At 45.0% G+C, this 25,610-nt stretch overlaps 5 protein-coding genes across 9 annotated transcripts; 3 read left to right on the top strand and 2 right to left on the bottom strand.

Moving 5' to 3' along the window:
- Positions 1-76: 76 nt before the first annotated feature.
- Positions 77-3,277, bottom strand: crb3a (crumbs homolog 3a). 3 transcript variants are annotated; one of them, XM_037256904.1, is made up of 4 exons: positions 2,835-3,277; positions 2,118-2,305; positions 1,161-1,204; positions 77-792 (listed from the first exon to the last, which is right to left on the bottom strand). In XM_037256904.1, exons 2-4 carry the CDS (start codon positions 2,200-2,202, stop codon positions 583-585), a joined length of 339 nt encoding a protein of 112 aa, XP_037112799.1. In that variant the 5' UTR covers positions 2,203-2,305; positions 2,835-3,277; the 3' UTR covers positions 77-582. The 3 variants fall into 3 exon arrangements, with proteins under 3 accessions (XP_037112799.1, XP_037112801.1, XP_037112802.1); XM_037256906.1 differs by having other exon boundaries at positions 2,930-3,277; XM_037256907.1 differs by having other exon boundaries at positions 3,024-3,277.
- Positions 3,278-3,700: 423 nt separating this feature from the next.
- LOC119125921 (histone chaperone asf1b-B) lies at positions 3,701-5,663 on the top strand. The gene is made up of 4 exons (XM_037256901.1): positions 3,701-4,113; positions 4,575-4,690; positions 4,860-5,036; positions 5,130-5,663. Exons 1-4 carry the CDS (start codon positions 4,005-4,007, stop codon positions 5,319-5,321), a joined length of 594 nt encoding a protein of 197 aa, XP_037112796.1. The 5' UTR covers positions 3,701-4,004; the 3' UTR covers positions 5,322-5,663.
- Positions 5,664-6,130: 467 nt separating this feature from the next.
- On the top strand, positions 6,131-15,341 carry prkacaa (protein kinase, cAMP-dependent, catalytic, alpha, genome duplicate a). 2 transcript variants are annotated; one of them, XM_037256855.1, is made up of 10 exons: positions 6,131-6,862; positions 10,818-10,879; positions 11,004-11,132; positions 11,234-11,332; positions 11,434-11,516; positions 11,624-11,750; positions 11,837-11,932; positions 12,004-12,126; positions 12,296-12,460; positions 12,623-15,341. In XM_037256855.1, the coding sequence occupies exons 1-10, from the start codon at positions 6,817-6,819 to the stop codon at positions 12,746-12,748; spliced, it is 1,056 nt and encodes a 351-aa protein (XP_037112750.1). In that variant the 5' UTR covers positions 6,131-6,816; the 3' UTR covers positions 12,749-15,341. The 2 variants fall into 2 exon arrangements, with proteins under 2 accessions (XP_037112750.1, XP_037112749.1); XM_037256854.1 differs by lacking the exon at positions 6,131-6,862 and adding an exon at positions 9,362-9,653.
- A 1,288-nt stretch (positions 15,342-16,629) lies between these two features.
- Positions 16,630-22,251, top strand: samd1a (sterile alpha motif domain containing 1a). Of its 2 annotated transcripts, none has more exons than XM_037256827.1 (7): positions 16,630-17,876; positions 19,999-20,374; positions 20,580-20,710; positions 20,801-20,858; positions 21,163-21,250; positions 21,319-21,433; positions 21,498-22,251. In XM_037256827.1, the coding sequence occupies exons 1-7, from the start codon at positions 17,493-17,495 to the stop codon at positions 21,642-21,644; spliced, it is 1,299 nt and encodes a 432-aa protein (XP_037112722.1). In that variant the 5' UTR covers positions 16,630-17,492; the 3' UTR covers positions 21,645-22,251. The 2 variants fall into 2 exon arrangements, with proteins under 2 accessions (XP_037112722.1, XP_037112721.1); XM_037256826.1 differs by having other exon boundaries at positions 16,636-17,879.
- On the bottom strand, positions 22,243-25,610 carry LOC119125894 (very-long-chain enoyl-CoA reductase-like). The gene is made up of 11 exons (XM_037256863.1): positions 24,799-25,610; positions 24,486-24,537; positions 24,367-24,411; positions 24,188-24,291; positions 23,613-23,728; positions 23,442-23,547; positions 23,304-23,376; positions 23,189-23,232; positions 23,060-23,117; positions 22,910-22,998; positions 22,243-22,838 (listed from the first exon to the last, which is right to left on the bottom strand). Exons 1-11 carry the CDS (start codon positions 24,964-24,966, stop codon positions 22,665-22,667), a joined length of 1,029 nt encoding a protein of 342 aa, XP_037112758.1. The 5' UTR covers positions 24,967-25,610; the 3' UTR covers positions 22,243-22,664.

Genomic DNA, 25,610 nt, shown 5'->3' with positions numbered 1-25,610 from the left:
AAATTTAAAAAAATAAATGACCCTAACTTGACTTAGCAATTTTCAGTAGGATTTTTTTGCATTAAAAGACAAACTGTACAAATACAGCAATCCTTTATTAGACAAAGGTATAAATTAACTTTAAAACAGACAACACCATGACACTAATTGATCAAATGAAATGTCCTACATGTGTAAACAGCTGTTGATTCAAACTAAAATTGACTTGTGATGAGTATTGTGTTGGGGTAACAAAATGTTCAAGTGCACTTCTTCAAAAAAATGCTAATAAAGGTTGATTAAATGTTCTCTTTGGGGTACGGGTAGAAATGTTGCATGGGGGGATGCAAGGATATTTCAGTGGAGGCCAGTGCCCTCGCAGCCCCCCCTCTAGCTCTGCCATGACCACTGGCATTGAGGTATTGTTTTACTATATGGTGCATAATACATATCACTAAAAAAGTTTAAAGCCACGTCAAGTGAAAAACGTTAGGTAGTGATAAAATACTGGAGCTCCTCTTTCATTTGTGCAGAGGAAAATGATTGAAGACCGCTTTCAAGAAAAAGTTGATTTTCAGCTGGGACCCCCAACAAAGAGGATCCTCAAATTAGTCTTTCCTCCTTGGGGAGCTTGAGTATGTCAGTGGCGGCCACGCTGCGAGTGCCGCACTGCTCCTCGGCGCTTGGTCGGTACGCGCCTTCCGTCTGACGCTTTTTCTTTACCACGCACAGCAGCCAGCCCGTTACTGCCAAGATTATGGCGAGGAGGCCCAATGTGACGGTGGGGGCCACTATGGCTGCAATGTGAGTCTCCTGGAAATAGAAAGAAGAAAAAAAATGGAAAATGCTTTGTCAGGTTGTCAAGGAAAATCCCAAGCAACAGGGGGCGCTATAACACGGAATTAGATTTAGCCTTAATTTTAGTGGGGATAAAAAGTCTACACACCCCTGTTAAATGCCAGGTTTCGATGAGATAAAAAATGAGACCAAGATAAAAAAAATTCAAAACTTTTTCAACCGTGAATGTTTTTCAACCGTTAATGTGACCTATGACCTGGAAAACACAATTGGAAAAAAATAATTTTGAGTTTTGATAAGTAAATTCATTTAAAAATAGAATAAATAAAAACACCCATTTTCCCATGTTAGGTATTATTTTTAAAATAATGGCCTTCACTTACTGTTGCATTTTGTGATCTGAAGTTACTCGATACAGTGTTGTTCCCTGTCGAAAGAAAAGAAAAAATATGATTTATAAAAAAAGTGAAAGCGAGAGAAATGAAATCATGCTACATTGTTATCTAAGTCAGCTAAATCTTTTCATGGCAACCACAGTAGTTTATTGTTGCCATTTTATCTCACAAGAAAGTGCTGCATGTTCTGCTCGCTTGGCTAGGTTGTACCCGCACTGCTTCTGTTCCTTTTTTTTTTTTTATCCATGTGAGCGACCATGTGATGACTCAGTGACATCACGAAACTACACAGTAACCACTTTGAGGAGGAGGAGGTTAGGCTGAGGAATGTGGAGTGCGCTGCTACCTTCTCGTCAGCTGAATCAAAGCCACGCTGTTATATGAATAAAACAACAACGCTCATGTAAACTATCAAATTTGTCTGTTCAGCAGCTATGACTTTCTGCTTGAGCCACTTTTGGGAAACTGCAAACAAAACAAAAAACAACGAATCACCAAGTCCCGGAGTCAATAATTCACCAGAGCAAATAGTCACGTTAGCGAGGACAAAAGTGCAACGTGATAAGGGCGCGGGGGGGAAGGCAAGACCAAGATCAAAAAGAAGAAATGTAATTATGCCTTGATAAGCTACAGTGTTTCTTTGCAAAATATGCGCCTTTCAACTTTTGTCACGACAAAGTAACTAGAAATTGATTTTGCCCTGAAATGCAATTCATGAGCATGGTAGCACAGGTGCAATGGTTCTCAAACTTTTTAAACAAAATACCACCTAAGAAAATAACTTATAAAATACCACCACATCAGTCATTGCGTGTCCCTGTCTTGGATTCAAACCTTGACCTCCAAGCTGCAAGGCATATGTGCTAGCCACTAAGGTACCGAGCCTCAAGATTGTTTTCATTATTATTATTACACTTTCAAAGAGGCGCCAAGTCAGTGACTCACCCCAGGCATGATTAGCGAAGGGCACCAGGAGGAGAAAAAGGACTCGCCCCACCACGATGCCGGGCATGCAAGGCCACCTGTCCATGTCTAGAACCGGGCCAGGTGCGCAGGCACGGACCGGGTCTGGCTGGCATCAGCTGGGGTCCATCTGCTGACAAATGCTGCCGAGACCAATGTGCTTCCGATGACTATTTTAAACAGAGACGAGGAACAAGCAGTGAGTCAGGCTTAATCACCGCAAAACCACCAAAGATAAAATCAGTCCACAAAGGTGGACAACCTGTCTTTTTGACACAAAAGGGTACAAGTCAAAACCACAACTATGTAATCCAGAAGAAAACTTTTGGCAATGTTAATGTGATATGATTTTTAGTTTGATTTGTTAATCCTAAACACAGTCACAACTACTACATTGATGAGAGGGTGTACACACTTATGCAGCCACATCAACACAGCTTCTCTGTTCTTTAGTTTGACTTCCCCTCTTGAAAAGTGTTCATTTTTGCTTTGAATGGTGGTCACGTTAATAGTGGAGAAGCTTTTAAAAGTTCATTCTGTACTCAAATCAACTGAATAAACGGAAATTAAGATATTCAACCTTTTCTTTTAGTTTAATATGGAACAGTTACTTCTTAAACGTGTGTGAGTCACTCAAATAAAGCCGTGCATATTAAACATGTACAAATATATATTTATTAGAGAATAAATGACACAAACCTCAATCGGTCGGGCTGTAAACGGACAATCAAATCTTGTTTTCAACGCGTCCCAATAGGAATGAAAATAATAAGGAGAATAAGAATAAAAAGCACCTGCTTCAAGAGCGAGCGGTGTGCTCGCTCACATCCTCTTTAGGGAAAGCGGTTTTGAGCGTCGATCACGTGACCCTGCTCGGTGTTACATTACCTGAGCGCACCTTCGTCGCTTCCTTCGCCCGTGCACCAACACAGATCCTCCTTTGTGCAAAGTCCACTTCAAAAAACGCCGTTTAGTGGAGCACAGCAGCCTCGAGTTACACTCAACACAAACGCGCCTAGTATCTCACTGAAACCTGTTGTGAGAAATTTCAATGAATAGGTTGTTTTTGCTCTCGAAACGAGCCATCTTTCTCTTGCTCTCTCCTTGTTGGACTCAATTTGCTTTTGAACCTCACCACCTAGCAACCTGCCTAGTGTCTAATAAATGGGATGCGTCAAACAGCACCCTCATTAGGCGGATGTCTGCTCTACACCCAGGGGAAATGGATGGTGACATTCCTGGAATATTTATCGGGATGAAAACCTGCAGCCAAGCAAGACCTCTAAAACCTAATCTGCACCTAATCTCCCCTGGACTGCAGAAGGTGGGCGGGGTTTAAAAATGCATGCTTATAAAATAAAATACATTATACTTAGGAACTCAAACAACATTAATGTAGCTAAATAAATGTTTACATTCTCCCCAAATTGCTTAAATTGTCAGTAGGGTTCAATCTATTCAGTTCTCGGCCTCACGTCGTCTGATGAGTGTACTTCCACAGTTGACCACAGAGGGGCGTATTTCAGTTGCAAGCAACCGGAAGTTTAAAGTCTTTCGGTGAGGCGGCGCAGGGCATTTTGGGTAAGCTTGTCAAAGCGGCGGGAGAGCGGGTAACATCTTACTCCAAACATTTAGGGCTCAAAAAAGGAGAAAAAGACAGAGTCCTTTGTACGATGCGATTGAATTGCGTATATTGTGTTGTGTAAAAAAAAAAAAGAAGTCTGGTGTCGTTTAAAATTAATTCGACGTGTGGATTTGCCAGACGGCCAAGTGAGCTTTCAGGATTTCCCGGGAAAAAGGTATTTGAAGCGCCTGTTTTGTGCTTAGCCTCACCGTGCTAACGCTAGCACAAGCTCGGCGACTCCAACGATGGCGAAGGTACAGGTGTTGAACGTGGCCGTTCTGGATAACCCGAGTCCGTTTGGGAACCCCTTCCAGTTCGAAATAACGTTTGAGTGCATGGAAGACCTGCCCGAAGGTGAGCACCGCTACTGTCATGGTCTCACTTAAATGCTAGCCGCTAACGGCTAGCTGACTTAATGCAATTTTTACCAGGTCACATGAAAATACCTGCAAGCTTTCTCAACTCGATTCAAATGTATGTGCAATGTACGTGCGTACATTTCCAGAATTTAATAAAAGCAGCTTTACTTGACGATTGCGTTCAAATAAGTTGTATCGAATCGTAAGAAAGTTGTGATTATTCTAAAGCTGTAAAAAAGGAACCAGTTACTGGCCAACTTTTAATGCAAAGTTAGAGGAGGTGTCGACGAGATGTAAGTTGAGACAGAATTAGTCTCTAACATCCTTATTAATAGAATTGATGAACACAAACAGACATTTAGCCATGATGGGAGTTATTGAAGTCAATATCGGTCTACTCTAATTTCGTCATCTTTCTGAGTAACATGACATCACATCGTTTTTATGCTTGTCCAGACTTGGAGTGGAAGATCATTTATGTGGGCTCAGCAGAGAGTGAAGAGTATGACCAAGTCCTGGACTCAGTCCTGGTTGGACCAGTACCTGCTGGACGACATATGTTTGTGTTCCAGGTGACGTCATAGTCGTGTTTTATTCCAGTCTATGGCTCCAACAATTAACTGCGTATTGTATTTAATTGACACAATGGAGATGAATAATAACAAATAAAATCCCCCAAATAATATTTTTTAATATATTCCATATTCTCCACATTCACCCTTTTTTGTTTTTTCTTGATAGGCAGATGCGCCAAAGACGGGCTTGATCCCAGAGAGCGACGCCGTAGGCGTCACCGTCGTGCTGATCACCTGCACATACCGAGGCCAGGAGTTCATCCGCATCGGTTACTATGTCAACAACGAGTACACAGACCAGGAGCTCCGTGAGAATCCGCCCATGAAACCAGACTACACACAGGTTGGACCAATTTAGACATGAATGTATTTTTAATCTCCAAAAGTCACATGGTCACCGCTGAGAATATATTGAAATATTGGATCTTGTGTTCAGCTCCAGAGAAACATCCTGGCATCGAATCCGCGCGTCACCAGGTTCCACATAAACTGGGAAGGCTGTGCCGAAAGAATGGAGGACTCTGAGAACGTTGACCCGTCTTCCAACTCCATGCTGCCGCCGTCCTGTCTTCCTGGCAAAGCCCCACCTTTGGGAATACTACCAGAGAACTCAATGGACTGCTTATAGACGTGTCTCGTTTCATTTGTTCTTTTTGTCAAGTTTGGAGGGTGGTGGTGGGAGGGGGTCATTCTAATGTACAGACTCGATTGCCTTATAATTGCTCTACTAGTTCAAGCGCTTCAAAAGGTGTGGGGAAATTCCACATAATTGGATGTGGTTCCAATTTGCTTCCCACCACTCACACATATGGCAGATTTGTACCACGTTAAAAAAATGACAGCACTGTAGTTGCATCCAAAAGGCAATATTTGCTGTGCAAGTTGACACACTGATGGGAAATTGTTATTTTCTCCATGTGTTTTTTTCTAATTTGCCATTTTTTGTTCCAAATAAAAATATGTATTTGTAGTTGTGTGTTGTGAGTCATGGTGTATGCACGTATGTGTAGCTGTAGATTGACATTTATGAGTAATTCCGTATGTTTTCACATGTTGCTAAAAATAGCCTGTCAACGTCACGCCCAGTCAGATGGATCGGGCAGCAGTCGCTGTTATGACTGCACGAAATGCTTCTATTAATTCAACACTGATAATAATGTTACTGTTTTGAGTTCCTACATAATTACTCGTTAATCGCTAGATTTTAAACTGATTAATTCGAGCAACCGGTAAATTAGGAGGTAGAAAAACAACAGCTCCCCTTACGGTCGGGCTATCTATTGGCTAGAGGCAGGCCTTGTAGGCGGGACACAGCTGGGTTCCTGCCCAATCACATATCCGTAGCCACTTCGCATGTCAAGTTCTGTCCAATCCGCGCTGGCTCTCCATGCCTGTCATTGCAATGAGCCAATCGGAAGCCTTCAAGGGGCGCTGCTCGGTGGATGGATGACTGGAGTTTCCCTTGCGGTCTAAAGATTAATGGAAAGGCTCTGTTGATTTGGGGAACTGTCCCTTAGACGGTCGGCTCCGCATTCGGCCTGGCTGGATTCGAAGCGTGCGTGGATGAGAAAGAAAAGAGTGGACGGAACGAGGAATTAACCTGGATACCGTATTTGTTTCTGCACAGAAAAAAAAGAAGAAAGGGCCTGCCCACACACACAGTGGCTGGTTTGACAAGGCCAGTGTGCGACTACTGGGGACGCTAACAGGCTAACAGCTAGTCAAAAACTGGGGGAGCGAAAAGCGCCTGCCGACTATTCTTTGTATGACCCTGGACTACCTTTGGATACGTTACTTCAACTGAATAGCTTCAAAACCTCCAATCGAGTGCTGTTTTGAAAATTTAATATTTGACAAGCAACCCGAGCTAACACCCACTTAGCCGTGCCTGCTAGCGTGCTAACCTTAGCCAACTGTAGCACAAGGCTCGGTTTTAAAAGTTGTCCGTGAAAACAGTGGTCGTCAGAAAGACGGGGAATATTTCACGAGCCGTTTGTCGAGAATGATAACGGTCAGGTAGTGGGCAACCGGACAGCTTCATCGAGCACTGTTACTCGGCGTGATCGTCAAGCCAACCCAAGTCGCTACAGAACCTCCAGGAGTCCGCTTGACAGGCTGCCATCATGGGCAACACGCCCACCGCGAAGAAAGGCAATGAGATGGAGAGTGGTAAGTCCATTTTATTTAATTTTTGTATCAACCTTTTTTTTTTTTTTTTTTTTATATGTGGTTTTTCCTCCCAAAGTTTTCTTCTGGTGCAGCTTGGCTTTCTGGCCTATCCGTTGATCCGCACCTTCCATTGAACAAACGAGGATTTTATTCGTGTTCTCCTCGGATTTTGTGGCAAAAGCTCGTGATTAAAAGTGCCCCGAGGTGCATGCAGAGGTAGCACTCATGACGACAACACAAGCAGCCTGCATTGAGTTAGGCCTCTTCGATGTTGTGAAAGTCTATCCCAGGCTAATAATTAAACCCACTAATCTTGAGAGGGGGGACTCATTCGTCTAATTGCGATTTTAGTAAAAATGGTGGAATGTGAGGGGATATTGTGATTGCAGTGACAGGAGAGGACAGGACAATGCAGTCATATGATGCCCGTGCAATGATCCTCTCCGGGCAAGCAAACTTGGGAGTTGAGAAGTCTCTTGAACATCATGTGAGGGAGCACACATGTTCAAGAACAAGACTGTTTGTATCTTGTATATACGTATATAAATATATACATGGATTTGTCAACGACACAGACGCTGTGCATTGCTAAGTGCAGTGCGAAAAGTGTCAAACTGTCCATGTCTTGCAATAATATTACTTTTTAGGAATATGACCTCTGTCTCATTGATAATCAACACGTCAATCAACGTCAATACTGCTGTTTAATATGAGTCATAATTGTGGTACTTGGAGAGCGAAATATTTTTACCGGTTGTAGTCGATACAAAGATCTGAACAATTGACTGTGAGGCTATTTGGCCAACGAAATGAGCCATACGTTCTCCCGCCAACCTGTTGAACCCTTCGGTCGAACACACCCCGTTCCAGGACATTCCGTTATAATGGTCTGTCCCAGAGTCAAACTATCGTTGTCATAAAAACTTTTGATTATTCGGAGTTTTGTCTTTATTAGGATTTTGTCGATAACTCCTTGTACGTCGTAATAAAATCCAATCTATGGATGTATGATGAGGTTTTGCTTTCTTCACGGTTCATGGGGTCCAGGCAAAGGCTCGAGAGAACTCGGTGTTATGTTTTTATTCATAACATCGCGAGTGACGCTCAAGTGTGAGCTGCGAAATGAGCGACGGCTCCTCGTTGCTGCTCGTGAGGATGTGTGAAAGAAGGGAAATGTTTGACGCAGCCGTCCAAACTGGTGTGACTCTTTCACTTGTTTGCTAGTTAGGAATTATGTGAAACTGAATGCAAATTGGCATGCTTAATATTCTGCTTGGGTAGGATTATGTAAATCTGTTGTTGTGAAATTAGGAGGGAAAAGGACCTAATGTTAAAAATTATTTTATTTTCCTATTATTATTATTATTTTTTTTGAAAGGTAAAAAAAAAAAAAAATCCTCCCGTAATAATCAAACTTTGTTCGCACAAGACACGTGCTTTTTTTTTTTTCTTGCATATATAATAACAGAACAGAGACCTTGTTTTTTTTGTTTGCATGCAAAATACAGTGTCAAGGTTTGTAGAAACACAGTTGAATAAAGAGCTGCGGCACCGCAGCGTACAAAACTGAGGCCGAGTCCACAGGAAGAGGCCCGACCCAGTGGAGGAAGTGAAAGAGCGAGCGAGGTTCAGCCCAAAGCTTCCTCGGATGGGAGGAGTGGGTGGAGCTTATGTCATGTTTGTGTGTGTTTCAGTGGATGTCAGCCTTGCTCTCTTTGTGTTGGCACATTGTGAGGTTTTATAAGCGCCTGCAGCCATGCTTGTTAGTATTTGGATGTGAACACACACACGGACATACACGGTCTAGCCAACTGTTATGTAAGCAATTGTTTTCCACTAACACTTTCAGTCATTGTCAAGTGAGTGTCAATACGAGCCAAACTTGTTTTTTTATGAAAAAGTGAGTTCCGTTGCTCAAGTCTGTTACGTATGCCCGACCCTTGTGATCTGCACTTACTGTCAGAAATCGGGTTAATCAGATGACCTCGCTGATTTGGGATAACTTGTGACGACGTCAAGGATAGTAGAGTACAAGTGGAGCTTGTTCCTGCGTCACACTCGCCCAGCGAGACCCATAAGAGAAATGTGGGATTGATTTTTTTTTTCTTTCATGGGGAGGGGTAGTTGGGTGGATCGATCAATGAAGCCCTGTCACCGCATTGACTCTGTACCATATTTGGCTGTCTTTATTGTCTCTTGAGCCAAACACTTGTCATTGAATGCACATCATTTCAAAACTGTCTCAACTGATTGTGTCCACTTTGCCTCGTCCACGTTTACGCGCAACTTCCTCTCACGTTTGGCTAGATATCCGAACTAGGCCCCGCCCCCTCCCGATGACCACATCAATATGTATTCCCCCCGTGTGCGTGTTTGATGTGAGAGGCAACAGCAGGCGAGAACCTTGCGTACAGAATAAATATTGATACAAACCAAGCAGGGGTCCAGTTGATTCATGTGACCACTGACAACAAACTGGACGCTTCTCGGGATTGAGCTGAAACGCCAGCAAGGACGCTCGTTTTCCCGCGCGCGAGGCCGACCGTAAAACTGACCCAGAGAGACTGGGAAGCGGGGGAATGAGTCAGAAGCTGTGAGGAAGAACCCGAGAGCGACCCCCAAAAAAAAAAAAAAAAAGTAGGGAGAGGGACTGTTGTGCTCATGTGTGACCGCAAGAGCTCCAGGAGACATGCGAGCAAGCGGGACTCCTCAAAGGAATCCTCAAAGGAGTCGTCGCGCTCATCTGAATCGAGCTCGCGTTCGGCAGAGGTGCCCGTGGTCATCCCGGATGGTGAGAAATTTGGAGTAATCCCGCTTGGAACATGAATGGTGTTCCCGAAAGAGCTGCAGCTTCCCAGCTCAATTGGTCCCTCTTTCCCAGGAAACCCTTTATTAATTTATTTTTGGTCTTCCACTCAACTACTCAAATCATCTTGCTCCCAATGGGACGTTCTGAACGTGTTTACGCAATCCCTGCTCTCGCTCAGCCGATTGTTGCAGCTGTTGCTCTTTGGAGGATTTGCAAGCCTTATACTTGTTTAAATGAAATGTCCATCTGTGTGTGTGTTCCTGTTCAATGGTTCACTGTTGAAGTCTTCACCATGCCAGCAAATGATTTTTTTTGTGTGTGTGATGGCATTACTAAAAGCTACCAGTGATAAAAGGAAAAGTCTGATGCTAGTCGTGGGATGGAAAATGGTGTCGCTGCTCCATACACAGAGCCATAGAATTCAGTAACTATCATAATTAATTTCACAGTGTAAATGGAATGTAGCCAAAAGCAAAATGGCGAACTGACGAGCGTGGAAATGATCCAAGACGAGTTTCTATCAGGCAATCTTCAAATGTAGTTTGACTTAATTTGACTTGTTTTGGTATGATCCAGTTCTTGTTTGACTGTTAGAAATTCAAAACTGTGACCAAAGATATTGCTTCTCCACAGTGAGATTAGTTTGAGAGTCAAAATGGCGACTGTGACAGTTGGAGACTGTACCTCTTGCAGATGACTGGCTTTGCGCTCGCATTTAGCCGCGGGCTGTTGTTTGGCATTGATTATTCCGACATTCCCGCACGGTCCTGAAATGCTCAATATACTTTCCGCTTTTTTTTTTTTTTTTTTTTTAAGCTGCTGTAACGAGTCGCTCTTGCTTTCCGTTAGTTGATTTTCTGCCGGGTTGCCACAAACTATGAAAAGCGTGCTAGGAGCTCTGCATCCGTCCTCCACTGCGTGTTCTTTACGAAATGAATGCAGAAGGGCTTATTATCAGCGTGTTCCCACAGAGAATCATAATTCAGCTCATAAAGATAAGGAGCAAAAAAAAAAAAAAAGTGTACTTCTGCATATGATACCATCACGCTGTTGGAATATGTCCGCAGGCGTTTCTTTGGCCGTGCATGTGTTAGCTGCGCTGAAGGTCAGTAGTTCTCATTTTTTTTCTTTGTTGCCCCGTCACAGTGAAGGAGTTCCTTGCCAAAGCCAAAGAAGATTTCCTCAAGAAATGGGAGAATCCAGCACAGGTAAGACCAGATCCAAACGTTATGTTCGTTGGAGTCTCAAGTGCGCCCTCTGCTGGTGTAAGACGAAACTGGTCATTTTTCGAATTTTTTTGACATTGTCCTTGGTGTCATTGTCCGTCCTCAGCAAACGGCAGGATTGGACCACTTTGAGCGTCTCAAGACTTTAGGCACCGGCTCCTTTGGCAGAGTCATGCTGGTTAAGCACAAAGAGTCGGGCCAGCACTTTGCCATGAAGATACTTGACAAACAAAAGGTAACTTAATTGAAAAAGTTTTGTTGTGAAAACGCCGTACTAGACACGAGAGGAGAAAATGTATAGTGAAATAAAAAAAAATCTCTTGCGGCGTCTGTCAGGTGGTGAAGCTGAAGCAGATCGAGCACACGCTGAATGAGAAGCGCATCCTGCAGGCGGTTAACTTTCCCTTCCTTGTGCGACTCGAGCACTCTTTTAAGGTTTGCATTTTGTACGCCTTTTATTGAGCAGGCTGCTCGCCTCATTTCCGTTAGATTTTTTTTTTTATGTCTTGCTAAGCATCTTGCTCGTCTGCCAACAGGACAACAGCAATCTCTACATGATAATGGAGTACGTGCCCGGAGGCGAAATGTTCTCCCACTTGAGGAGAATCGGCAGATTCAGGTTTTTTTTTTTTTCCCCTCCTGCTTAGTTTGTCCTAAATACATCTGCTGTGTACAAATTGTTTTATTTTTACATGTATGGATTTATTTATATTTTTTTCCTCACAGTGAACCACACGCCCGCTTCTATGCGGCGCAGATTGTACTGACCTTCGAGTACCTTCACTCGCTGGACCTCATTTACAGAGACCTGAAACCAGAGAACCTTCTCATTGACCAGCAGGGTTACATCCAGGCAAGGCCGCTTGACATCGCCTGACACTTTTTTGTTTTTGCTTCAAAGTATCAATATTGAGTTCCGTACACTTTTTACTTGGGCAGGTTACAGATTTCGGCTTTGCGAAAAGAGTGAAAGGCCGAACCTGGACACTTTGCGGAACCCCCGAGTACCTGGCACCGGAGATCATCCTCAGTAAAGTGAGCATTTGACCGCAATTCTCAAAGCTGCTTTTGAAGATACCTCAGCACCTTTTTATTTGTGTTTCCAGGGCTACAATAAAGCTGTCGACTGGTGGGCTTTGGGAGTGCTCATATACGAGATGGCCGCTGGCTACCCTCCCTTCTTTGCAGACCAACCCATCCAAATATATGAGAAGATTGTATCAGGGAAGGTGAGTTTATTAGGTTGTCATTTTTTTGCAGTGTGTGAAGCGCACAGGAACAGTTTCTCATCCACACTGAGGTTTTTATTATTCCGATCACTTCGTATCCATTCATGTTTGTCATCCAAAAAATAAATAAAAAATCCATTTGCAACACTGACTCACAGATTGTGTGCAGGTTCGCTTCCCCTCGCATTTCAGCTCGGACCTGAAGGACATGTTGAGAAATCTGCTGCAGGTGGACCTCACCAAGCGCTTTGGAAACCTCAGGAACGGAGTCAATGACATCAAGGGCCACAAGTGGTTTGCCACCACTGACTGGATCGCCATCTACCAGAGGAAGGTGAGCCTGCCCCCCCCCCCCCCCTCACTCTTTAGCGGTGGTGGGGAAGTAAGTTACTCCAGTCGATTATGACTTGAGGGCTGGCTGTCTCCAAAGTAAGGTGACCCCTTAAAGGTCACCCGCTCCGATCCACTCATTTACTTGCGTAATCATGTGATCCAGGTGGAAGCGCCATTCATCCCCAAGTGCAGAGGCCCCGGCGACACCAGCAACTTTGACGACTACGACGAGGAGGAGATCCGAGTGTCCATCACGGAGAAGTGCATCAAGGAGTTTGCCGAGTTCTAGGTTCCCATTTAATGCGTTGCCAGAGTTGGGCTTGTGGGGGTGGGACGCGCGGATTGGGCGGACTGCTTGTTCGTAAACCCCCCCCCCCCTTCCTTCCCCAATCCTTCGTCTCCAGACGGGAGACGCGGGTCAAGCAGCAAGGAGAGAGCCACCACAACCAGCAGTGTTGCCTTTTTCTCATTTCTAATGCCAACTGTTACCTGTTCATCCCTAAGCGTGTTTCGTCGTGGCCGGGTTGTCATCAGGAGTCGTTAAGGTACCAAATCTGCTTGTCCCCCCCCCCCCCCCCCCCTCGTTCTCTGAGCGGCGACTTGATTGTCTCGTTAACCCGCCGCCCCCACAATCGCGCACCCACCCACTCCAAAAGCGTCCAAGCAATACCGAGTCCAACAGATGTGCCTATCGCCATGCCAACCGGTTAGAGCACTGTCAGACAAATAGCCTCCACGTAAAGCTTTAGAGTCAGAAAAGATTTATCACCAACTACGCATTTCTTTTTTGTTTCTCACATCCGTCTTTACTGCATCTTCTTTTTTAATCCTACTGGTGATCTCATTTTTTTTATATTGATCTGTGCTTGTCTTTATTTGGTGTTTAACATTTGGATTAAACACTTTGGTTATTTAAATTCCTTACAATACGTGTATATTGATTATATACACTGGATATAAAAAGTCTGCACACCCCTGGTGAATCGAATTTGGGGTTAATCAGAAGTGTGTGTTGACTCCCATTTAACTTTTTTTGAATGAGATTAATTCTGAGCACATCCTTGGAAGTAGGGGGTGTGTAGACTTTTTCTATCCACTGTATATAGAGAGGCACTCAAAAGGATTCAACCCCCAAATTGTAAACAGAATGAACCAACATTTCCATGAAAACGTTACATTGACCGTCTAGTGAACATTTGTCCGTTTGCAAATAAATGTGCTTCACAATGAGCGGCACGGTGGGAAAGTGGTTACCTCTGAGGTTCATGTTCAAAACTCCGCTTACTCCAACTTACTCCGACATTCCACAAATATTCCGCGAAGACTCGATGGATGCGCTTTACAACAGGGCTTTGAATGCTTGTGAGAGCAAGCCTAAATGATGGGGAACATTTTTCAACATTGACTCTCATAGCTGTGACATCCACTTTGCCCCATTTGACAAAACTCAAAGCATTGCAAGGTTTTCTGTAAGGATAAAAAAAAAAAAAAAAAGGGTAGCAAATATGTTCAGAGAATTGTGCCTGTGTGTGTATGTATTTTTTATTGCTCCAAAATATGTAACCGACCCTGAAATGCTGGTAACATTTGCTCAATTGAATCTGGCTCTCGGAGGACTTGACAAAACCTAAAATGGCCGCCGATCAGAAAGATTTTCCGCAGTGTCCAATCGTTATTTGAATTTTGGATGCAAGACAATCGCAGACCAGTGCTGATCCCTGGTTTGTTGATTTGTGAAGCTTGTACCCTTACCGTCCTCCCTCACACGCCGTGCGAGGCCCGAGGTGCTAGACTCGTCCGTGTTTCTTTCTTTCCATGCGTGTGCATTGCTTTGGACTAGCGTCGCTCCATTTTGTGACATAACTGTTTTGTTTGTTTTCTTAAATGAATGTGATCGGTTTCAATGCAGGCTGTCGTCAGTTAATGGCCTCGTAATGTAACGGAGCTCAAACGCTGGACGAAATTCATTACGAATGCCCCCGACATGTCTGATGGTTTCAAATGCTGTTCAGAAAATATGATGTTTTGATGTTGTTGGGTTTTTTTTTAGGTCGCGGTAATCCGGTGAGCTTTTCTCTCTCTCTCTCTCCTATTTAGTAAAGCTACGTTGACGAGCTTACTTACACATTCAATACATGATGTTGTCACAAAAAGCGTGGATCTTGACCCAAATTATTTTTTCCAATACAGTGGAACCTCCAAAGTCCAAATTGTCATTTCAAAGCCCCCCTCTTACCCCCCCAACAAGGTCTTGTCTACATGCATTGTTAGCCTCATAGCATAGTTGCCAAACTTTAAAAGAAAAAAAAAAAGCACAACAAATTTCAACCAGCGAGGTACTCCATTGCCTCAGCTTAACTTTAGCAGATTACCCATGACCAGAATGACCAAGAAAGAAAAACGATTCCACTCATTTTTAATACTGTGACAGCGAGTTCAAAATGAAATAACGCTAATGACCTTGTGCTGAGCTGACGACTTACTTTGCCACAGTGAGTTTCATTTCCAAATTTGCAACGCTATTGTTATATTTTTTGTCACGAGTGCCCCTTATTTGGGACATTGGACTTTGGGGGTCCCCACTCATGTGAAGACACTGTATGTATGTACCGCATTGAAGAGAGCACATGTAATATGTTAAGACGAAAAGGCAACAATCCACCTTCCGGGTTGATGCTTTTATATTGTTGCGTGCCACATGCCTCTATTGTTATTATTGTATATCAGATGAACACTAAATAATAAGTGAACAGAATACTTTTCTCTGGTTGTTTGCCTTCAAATTAACATAAACATAAACTTTCCATGTTCAAACATAACTCTTTTTACATCCAACATGTTTTAGGTTCATATTTTCTAATTGTATTTTCAAAAAAAAAAAATCCAAAGATAAAAAAAACAAAAACAAATGGTGAAACTTTTTTTTTCCTTCTCACGACCCGGGTACAGTGATTGTGTAGTCTAATGTTTGGGGTGGGGGGGGGGGGAGACAATACTGAATATTATAATGCCTTTACAGTCTTAACTATCTTACCTTCTGGAGAACTTGACAGATACCCTTAGAACACAGTTTAATGGTTAAAAAAATAAATATATATATACATAACATATTTTGCAAAATGTATAATTCTAATAAAGTTTTACTTGTTAAGACAAATCTGTCCGCATTCTGTGTACATTTTCTAGCCAACCAGCAATTGACCACGTCTATTTGCGTTACTCCAAATAGAAATGACCAGGATAGTACTGGATGTGCAATTGGCCATCCGTTCGTTAGATAAAAAATCAAGACCCCACAAATGGGAGAAAACCAAACTTCGTTTATATAGCATCAACTTTGAAATGCAGTACAGTTACAGTAAATAGTTAAATGAGAGCTACACAAGACCCTTTTTTTTACGTCAAATTTTGTTGCATGGTGTGCTATACGACATGCAAAAGGCGTAAAAGAAATCTTGCATGCAGACCCCACTCTCACGGAGTCACACCCACCCTGTCCTTAACAAATTGGTTTTCAGGCCACGACAATGAATTAAGTTGTACCGTGTGCAGACCCCCCATCCCAATGCTGTTTTCCAGCACAGCCTCGTGTTGTGTTTTGCTTTAAATGGCCTTTGTTACAGTGTGATGGCAACCGACCCGCAAGAACTCCCCGCTACACATCCTTCAAAAAAACGTTAAAATTAGTACTTTGACTCCCCCTTTCACGCGTCCTGCGCTTCACGCATGTTGTATACATGCGCAGTCCTGGAGCGCAATGGGGCGGGAGGGACGAAACTTTTGACTGCAACTCGGCCGGTCTACCTTTAGCGCGAGGCAGCCAGCGTAACGCGAATCTGACAGTGGGGCGACAGTTAAGTTAGCGTGTTAACCCGGAAGTGGTCCTTGTGTGACGAATGAGAATTAGGTCGCGTCGATGCAAAATCATATTTTAAGCCTTTATTTTGGTACGTTATACCGGAAGCGCGTTTATTTCCACCTGGGCATGCCAACGAGGGGCATCGTCTTGAGGAAAACGCTGTGAGAATAAAGGCCAAGCGGACGTTGTTGTATCATTTGTCTTCTAGCGTCACATTTTTAGTCAAATACGTTTTAATGAAAGCTTGCGAGACTGCGAAACGACTTGGACGCATCTGGCGTGTCAAACCCGGAAATCGGCTGCGTTTGATTTCACATTACGAGATACATCAACGCGACCGTATCTTCTCGACTTTTATTTTAACGCGACGTGCCGGAAATAGCTTGAGCTTATCAACGAGGGAGCGTGAAGTGGAGACAGTCTGCAAATCGTGTAAATGCATTAATGTTGACCGTTTTCGCCGCGACGTCTATTTCAGATACGTATTAGCCTTGCGAGATTACAACCATTACCAAGGCCTCCAAACGTGCCGCCGCGTTGTTTTAGTCACGCGTCGCCGTGTGGGCCGCTTCAACACAAACTTGTGCCGTTTAACTTTTCCGTTCCACCTTAAGCGCACAGTAGACGCAGGCTGCGTCGACTCTGTGGAGCAAGCTAGCCCGATATTACCCGGAGAAGAACTGCTTTGTTTTTCACAATTGAAGTCACTGGAAATACAATTTCAGGGTCGTGCCATTCATTTTGAAACGTCGTCCCGGAATGACGTGTTTGTGTTACGTTCTGCTTCACAACCGGCGAGTTAAACTAAAACGCCGTACCTGAAGCATTGTCGACTGTCTCCGAGCGTCATGTGTCATTCAAAACACGTTGTAGCGTGACGAGATTACGACCCGTCCTCCCGCTCACTTTCTTACTCGCTAAACGTGCCCCCACTTTGTTTAGTCGCGCGTCGCCGTAAGCTCCACCCAGCAGTGCGAGCGAGCGAAAGGGAGGGCGAAACTTTTGGCCTGGAACTCAGCCGTTCCACCTTAAGCGCACGAGCCAGACGCAGGCAAGCGTACGGACGAAGGTTTCCGCTTCTCGGCCGCTGCAACTAACGCACTAGAGAGGCAAGACACCCCCTTATACCCCCCACTCCCCCCCTCAAAAAAATTAATAACACAAGAGGAGGAAAATGTCCGACGCCAAGTACCGCGAGTGGATACTGGACACTATCGACTCTCTGCGGTCGCGAAAAGCCCGACCGGACTTGGAGCGAATCTGCCGAATGGTCCGGCGGCGTCACGGGTGCGAGCCCGACCAAACGTGCGGCGAGCTGGAGAAGCTCATACGCGAGCAGACGGTGCTCAAAGTCAACTACAAGGGCTCCATTTCGTACCGGAACGCCGCCAAGGTTCAAAGGAGGTGCCGCAAAAAGGACGACGCCGTGACGGCGTCTTCTGCAGCAGCGGCGGCAACGGCGACGTCTGTGGCGGCCGTAAACGACGCCAGTCACTCGGACTTGAGCAACGGGGATAGCGCGCTCGGCCCCGCGGACCCGGACGACGACGACGAGGAGGAGGTAAGTCACGTTTCTTTCTTTCTTGTTGTAGTAATTTTTATTTATTTTTTTTACAATTAAGTAATTCCTTCACAGGTGGGGAGACAAAACACATCACAGCATCCCTTATTTATTTTTTATTTTAAAACATTATCTCTAAGCGTCTCTAATGTTTCTTGCGTGGGGAGTGGTTTGCGAGTGTACCCAGAAAAGGAATGCCGCAAACGGGGAGCGGCGGTTGAGCGCTACCGCGGACGACAGAAAGGAGGGAGGAGAAGGTGGAGGGGGCGAGGGAGAAGGTGCGCGTGCGAGCACAGTAACGCGCATTACCCACTCGTTTATGCTTAAAATCCAGCCAAACACACTCACGAGTTGTTTAAAGGGTGTGCTTTTCGACAGAAACAGCTATTTGAGCTCAAAACCAGCCCAAAACTTAGCGTTCGTGGAGCTTATGGTCGGGCGTCGGTCAAGCTCGCCCTCAATAAGCGAGTCAAACCCCGAAGTCGAGTTTCACAATTAAACAACTGAAGTTCAAGCTCACTAAAACGGCCTTTATTTTGACACAATCCAGCATACGCGTTTGTCTTCGTATAACGTTAATAACCAGGGACTCAGATGTAAAAAGTGCCAAAAAATACACTAGACGCGAGGACATTGTTGCTTTTTCTTTTTTTTTCAGCGTCATGTGTTTTTAAGACACGTTTTAGCTTCGACGAGAATACAAACCTTCCTCCCTTACTCCCAAACGCGCCATCCACTTTATAATAAGTCACATTTGAGCGACTTATCCCGTGGCTATACTGCCGTGAAGTGCCATCTGCGTCACTTTTTTTTATTTTATTTTTTTATCGATGGACGCGTGACGAGGCGACGCGGCAACCCTCTGTGTGCATTATCGGACACTGAAAGAGCGCGGTTCTGTGTTTTGATTTATCGGAGCATTTCCATGTAAAAGTGGTTGGTAATTGTAAGCGACAACAACAAGCTTGCTTGCTTGCTCGACTGGATGGACGTGGCCGTCCGTCCGATGTGGGTTAAGCCGTGATCACGTCGAGTTAGTCCCCGTAAAAATAATTTAAAAAGGTGATGCAAAACACATATATTGGATCACCCAATGTGTGAACGGGACGTGTACGATAACGGACGCGTCCAAACGCCAAATTAGGGTTGCATGCGCGTCGCTTCAAAGCCCCCCCCCCCCTCCTCCTCCTCCTACAAAACGCCCTCTTCGCTCGCACCACGCACGCACAATGGCGAGACATTCGAACTGAGTGCGCACTTCGTAGGAAATGTGCGAAAAACAACTCAAACCACCTCCCATCGGCTCTTTATATGTTGTCGCTTGCGTTGTAGCGATCAAGAATGAATGCATCCACCGACGAGGATCACATCGGCGTGTGTTTTTAGCGCCACACGATCCTCGGTTGGTGCTTTTTCAGGGGCGGTAGTGAAAGTTGTGTGAAATGCGGCGAGGCGAGGCGCGCTCCTCGACACGCAGCAGCGAAGCTCGTTCACGAGCCGCCCCGTCGAACAAGAAACGTCCCATCAACTCGTTATTTTCCCTTCTTTCTCCAAAGTTGTGTGGCTCGTGAGTCACAGCTAATGATTTACCTCCACTGGGGTCAAATTGCGACATGTGCACGAGTATTTTTCAGACGCGTTCGGATAGTCAGCTCCCTGCAGTCGTGTCAACAATCCCTTCGGGTTGAACGCACTGGGGAAGAGCAGGCTTTTCTTCCAGGACCTGCACAGCACAGTTCAACCATGTTGTTCGTGTTTTGCAAACGGCAAGTAACAGAAACCAAAAAGTAGTTTCATCTTCAGTGAGCTACCTTTACACGAGCAAACGTGCAGAGGAGCTACTCGCATTCAGTAACATTTAATATACTTTCCACAGTTGTACAAAAAACGTGCAATGTACAGATGGAAGAACACGACGTACAGTATGGTATACATAAAAGAGCAGTTCATTTACAAACAGAAAACTATCTGTTGATAGACTAACATCCACCCAGAATGAACACTGCACTAATTGCAGACCAAATGTATTTTATGCAAACGCAACAAAACAATCCTGACAAGTCATATGCCATATGCAGAATGTGCAAAGTGAACTCTTATACACTCTTAACTCTTCCAGGCCGACACCTCCATGGCCATGGACACGGATAGCAATATGGACGAGGAAGGGGGCGACGAGAGCCGGGACGGCCAGGACGGACCCTTCCCCTCACCGGGCCCCGTGTGCTTGGCCACGTCGGCGGTATTGCGAGCAGCGTCCGCCCCCTGCTCGCCCTCTCACGCTCGTCCCGCTCCCGGCCCGGGTCGCAGCCCTGGTGCGGCCCCAGGCTCCGGTCTGGATTGCGTCATCTCCTTCCAAATGGCTACCGCCAGGCCCAGCTCCCTGCCCGCTTCCAGCCCAAAGTCCCTCACATACAACAACTTGGCCAACGGGACCAATGGTGTCGCCAGCTGCCCGGTGGAGCGCCAGGAGCTTGGAATGCACACAGATAAAGGTACCTTCTGTTGTCCCCGCCACCTGGAGGCAGTTAAAGCGCCGTAATGTAGATGCTAATTAGCTTTAGCATTAAGCTAGTGGGGACATTCTTTCGGGAGGTGTCGGGTTATTTAAAATAGTAAGTAGTTTGAGAATACACTTTTTGGCGTTATAAATTGTCATTATTTGCTACACTTATGACTTATTTGTGCCTCTGTTGTTAGTATGTCCAGTGACAGTCCACCCTGTAGCCATCTGCCTGAGCGCTCCCAAGAACAACCTGAAGGAGGAGGAGAAGATGGAGGACAGCAGCCCCCTCTTGGACCAACTGGTACCCGACTACGCCGTGCAACTGGTAACACGGACCCGTTTCTGCTGTTCATTTCCTGTTTCCTGCTCGACCCGACCTGACTCTCTCCGTGATTTTTTTTTTCCCGTCACACAGGAGAGGAGCGGAGATGCGTCCCAGGTTAGAGTGCAGGTGCTGTCATCGTCGAACGACTGTGAGTTTGTCAAAAGAAAACAAAGGAAGAAAGAAACTGCAGCTTGATTAATTCATTGCGACGCCTTCTGGTGTGGACGAGTTGGCCACCTGGGGGCAGTAAAACACAATAAAAAAAAAAGTGGTTTTTTTCTCCCTTATGGAAAATGTAGCCTTCAATTAATTATTTTTGCTGTGTGTTTAGTTTTACAAACTAAACATCTGCGCATTCAATTGTGCATTCACAGCATGGCACCATTCAGACATAGTTTTTTATCCTTTGCAGTAGTTATAATGTATGATTGAGCCCTGCGTTCCCTCAACAGGCACTCTAAAAAAGAACGCGGAAATGCTCGCCTCCTTGACACAAGCCGAGAGCGTCCACGTGAACGGCAACGATAAAAGCGCCGACCTGTAAGTCGAGCGTCAACCTTCTCATAATGTGTAGAAACAAAATTCATGTCGTCTTTCTGCGTTGGCAGCTCGGTGAAGAAAGAGAAGTTGAGTCAAAACTTGCTGCAGTGGACGGTGGCCGACGTGGCCAGTTACTTTGCCGATGCTGGCTTTCCAGAGCAGGCCCTGGCCTTCAGGACGCAGGTGGGTGCTCGTTCCCGTACGTCCACGTGGTCATTATGGAGCTAAATTGGTTGTCCGCCCACAGGAGATCGACGGCAAGTCGCTGCTGCTCATGCAACGCAGCGACGTTCTGACCGGCCTCTCCATCCGACTGGGGCCCGCGCTCAAAATCTACGAGCGCCACATCAAGGTGCTGCAAAGGAGCCACTTCCTGGAGTGCGACGACCTCTGATGGTAGGCACGGACTACGTCGGGGGAAGAGCGAGTGAACTCTTCCACTAGGATCCTGCCACACGATGCATATATTGACGTGTGGAGGAAGGAAAGGACCTGTGACAAAACAATCATCCTACCTCTCATGATCCTCGTTCTCCCCCGTGCAAAAGGAGCAGTGGCCCTTTAAGAAAAGCCACACGTGCACTTCCTGTGGACTTTCTGACTGCGACGCGTTTCGCCTCTGACTCCCACCAAAGTCTCGCAGCTAAAACAAAACCCTCGCGTGTTACGTGTACACACATCCAGTTCCTGGCGTAGCTGCTAACACGTGACCTTCCGTGTTCATTTCTCTCGTTATGTACCTCATTGCGTTTTGTTAGCGGCGACACGTGGTTGATCATAAAAAAACAAAACAGGCAATATTGAAGATTTAAAAGGCCAACGCGGTGGACCACATGCAATATTTTCAGTGTTAATCGTCTGCCGCTTTGTTCGTGTTGTGATACAAGTCATTCATTTGAAGCGTGTAACATTCCATAGCTTGTAGCATTTTTTTTTTAATTTTAAAATCAATCAGTCCATGCTTCCGACAAGAGTCACAAATAAAGTTCACGCCTGTTTGACCTATCGGTTTAATTTTTGTTTGGCAATGTTCGGTACAGATGAAGAAAGCGTCTCGCTTGTAGCGTGAACACAATCATGAAGCCATGTTACATGCTGACTGTATTCAGTCGGTAAATTAATCAATACAAACAAACCACCTTCAGGAGGCTCTTCAATAGCCTTAGCTAGCATACCGCAAACTTTAAGACTTTAAGCAGCAAAACGTTGACGGTACATCCCGTGACCTTTAGAGATTTACAGTACGCAGATCGCCATGCAAATGTCAAAACAATTACAACATTGCTGAAAAGAAAAAGGACACCTGTAATTTCTAATTGGGCTTTGTTGCATTCATTTTGAAATACATTTTGAACCACCCTGGGAGGACATAAACAAAAATGGCCCCTGATAGGAAAAAAGTACACGTGGCGCTCTAGAGGATGAATGGTAGTATAGGAGAACGCAGGCTGGGGTAGTCCTTGAATTCCCTTAAGTAGGCGCGGTGTTTGCCTCGGGCCCACACGCTCATCTGCACAAAAGCGGCCAGAGTGAAGAGAGCCACGGGCAGGCACTGCGTCATCACACTGAAGCCCATCCACGAGCCCACCTAAACACATACACACACTAATGAACACACACAAAAAAGCTGCACTAAAAAAAAAAAGATTGCTAATTGACCTCATATGTGTAGTTTGGACAAGACACCAGCCAGAAAACCCACGTGAAGGGATTCTTCGTCGGGTAAGGAATCTTCTTGGATTTTGAACCTAAGATGACATGAAATAAATTTTCAACTCATGCAAATATACTGTCAAACAATTTAAATACCTGGCTGTCTAAGGTTACGAAGTGCTATGTGGATGGAGAAATTCCCAACTTGGCAAAACTGTGTGCAAAAGAAAAAAAAACATGAGTACATAGTTATATTCAGAGCACTGATTTTAATTTTAAACCTACCAGGAAAACGTAAAGTCCAACATTCACCTGCTGTTGCCCGTAAACTAAAAAAAAAAAAAGTATGAACTGCTGAATGAACAAACTCGAGTGGCGCATACGTAAAGATGACACTTACGTGGTGGCGTGTAGAGCGGGTGGTTGATATAGTACGCCATCCAAGCTGCGGTACACCAGTAAAATCCGCAATTCTGCAATGATTACCATTTAATACTTGCTGAGTCATATTTTGCTGACACGCACACAGCGGACTCACTTTAAAGATGTTCCGTAGAGGCATGGTCCCGTGTGAGATGCGGTGAACAAAAAGCGTCTCCAGAATCCTCTTGATGTAATGTAAAGAGTGACAGATGCAAGCAGAACTGCGCAAAAAAAAAAAAAATTAAAATATAATGATGGGAAGAAAATAAAAAAAACTGACACTGACTGTACGACCCAGTTCTTGCTGGCGGTGAAGTCATATTTTGGAGCGTAGATGAACGGGAGGCGGAAGTAGAACATTAAATAGATGACCAGTGGACCCACACACTCTGCAAGGAACACCTAAAAAAGTAAGCAGAGGTCAAATTTATTTTGACAGTCTGTCACAAAAACTGGATCTCAGTGACTTGCTCTCAAAGTGATGATCTTGACTTAGTTTCTTGGTTCTGATCTGTAAAATAGTGCTCATGTAAAGGTTCAGAAGCAACATGGTGGGCAACAACCTGGCACTGTGAGGGAGTCAAGAACCCTGGATGAGGGTGGGGGGATAAACACCTTGGAGAGAAATGGGGCCATGAGATTAGATGTCCCGGGATAAATAGACACTGCGGGAGGTGAGAGCAAAACAAACGACCGCAAATGGCCTTTTGGGTGTCACACTCAGTATGTCGACTGTTTATTTGCTACCTGGCCCTTCGGAAGGGACTTACCCAACTTAATCCGTATCTTAACACCCGCCACTATCATCGTGCAATTATAGACACCATCAAAACAAAATCTGTGTGTGGGTTGGGAACTCACAGTCCCCCATGTGAGTTGTGGACCAAGGTCACTAAAGTAGAAGCTGGCTGTGGTTCCCACAGGAAGTGTTTGGAGGACTTCCTCATCCCTGAGACACTTTGTTTCTGAGGAAGAGAAGAAAAAAAAAATCTGGCTCTCGATGACCTCCCGGATATTGTAACCTGACCTGTTGCACCTACTTGGATCTAAGCGTAGAGATTGTCTCGCAGGGTACCACTTTGGATCTGTCAAAATGGACACACCTGTAGTGAAACATTAAAAGGTATTTTTTCTTTCTTCTTCTTTTAAACCTACGTACATGATTTGTGAAACAAAGCCTTAATATCCAAAACAGTGGCAGTTGGCTCCACCTGAAATCACAAGGCAAACACAATTTTGGTTTTAATAACAGCACTGATCTTGACGACTGCAATGATGTCATAGTTTGTCCAAAATGACAGAACATCAAAGTCATCCTAGGAGGTGCCAAAGTTAACTATAAAACCTCCAACATGCTTCACATTCTTCAGCTGTCTTACTTGTGTAAGGTCAAGGACTAAACATCTGCGCTCTCGATGCAATGATTTAAAAATACTTTATCATCCGAAAATAATACCGGCCAACACTCTTACCTTGTCCAGCAACAGTAATTTCTCTTTAGTCTTCCCATCCACAATCTCTACCTCAAAGTAAACAATCCTTTTGGGCTTTTTAGCTGGTTTCGGTCTGGGTCTGGATGAAGTCTTCTTCTCGGGCTCGGAACCGTTTGGATTTTTTGCCTCTAAGGCCAGGACATCCATAATTGCCAAGAGTAGGCTGGCGAAACAACCTCCGGCGCTGCTGATCTGCTGGTCTGGTGCGAGTGCTGAGGGAAAAGCTTTTCAACGCCGGGAGGAAGACGGTGGCGGACCGCAACTATCCCTCGGGTTTGTGTGCCGAGCGTGCAGTAAAAAATTGCCTGGAAGACGAACCGGTGCGGAAGAACATGACACTGAGCCTCACCTGAATAGCTCGGACCGCAGCCCCGTCATGCTAGGCAGAGGCGTTGAAGACGAAACCGGAGAGCCACAAGACATAATCCACAGAACGCCATTTGCGAGGCTAAATATAAGCCGCCTGATTTGCTCTTCACACAGCAGCTCGGCCGTAACCTTGGGACGACGAATACAGTGCACAGTCGAGCCAGTGACAAATACCGACGTGTGGTCCTTTGGACCCAGGTCAACTGTCTACTACTTTAGAAGAAACTGCTTCTGTCTGTTGTGATTCTGGCTCGAGCAGGCCTGCTTTCAAGTTGGATTTGGTGCGATGAAGCCCCACCACATGCCATACACACACTTCTTACTCCCACCTCTGACCTCAAGACCACCTGTTTACCTATTCTTTCCTACTCCTGACCTCAAATGTCCCATTAATAATGCAGATCTACCGTGGTGATTTCACA

This window comes from Syngnathus acus, chromosome 8 (assembly GCF_901709675.1).
Source record: "Syngnathus acus chromosome 8, fSynAcu1.2, whole genome shotgun sequence".
Classification (NCBI taxonomy): domain Eukaryota; kingdom Metazoa; phylum Chordata; class Actinopteri; order Syngnathiformes; family Syngnathidae; genus Syngnathus; species Syngnathus acus.
This window is presented reverse-complemented; position numbering and strand designations above follow the sequence as displayed.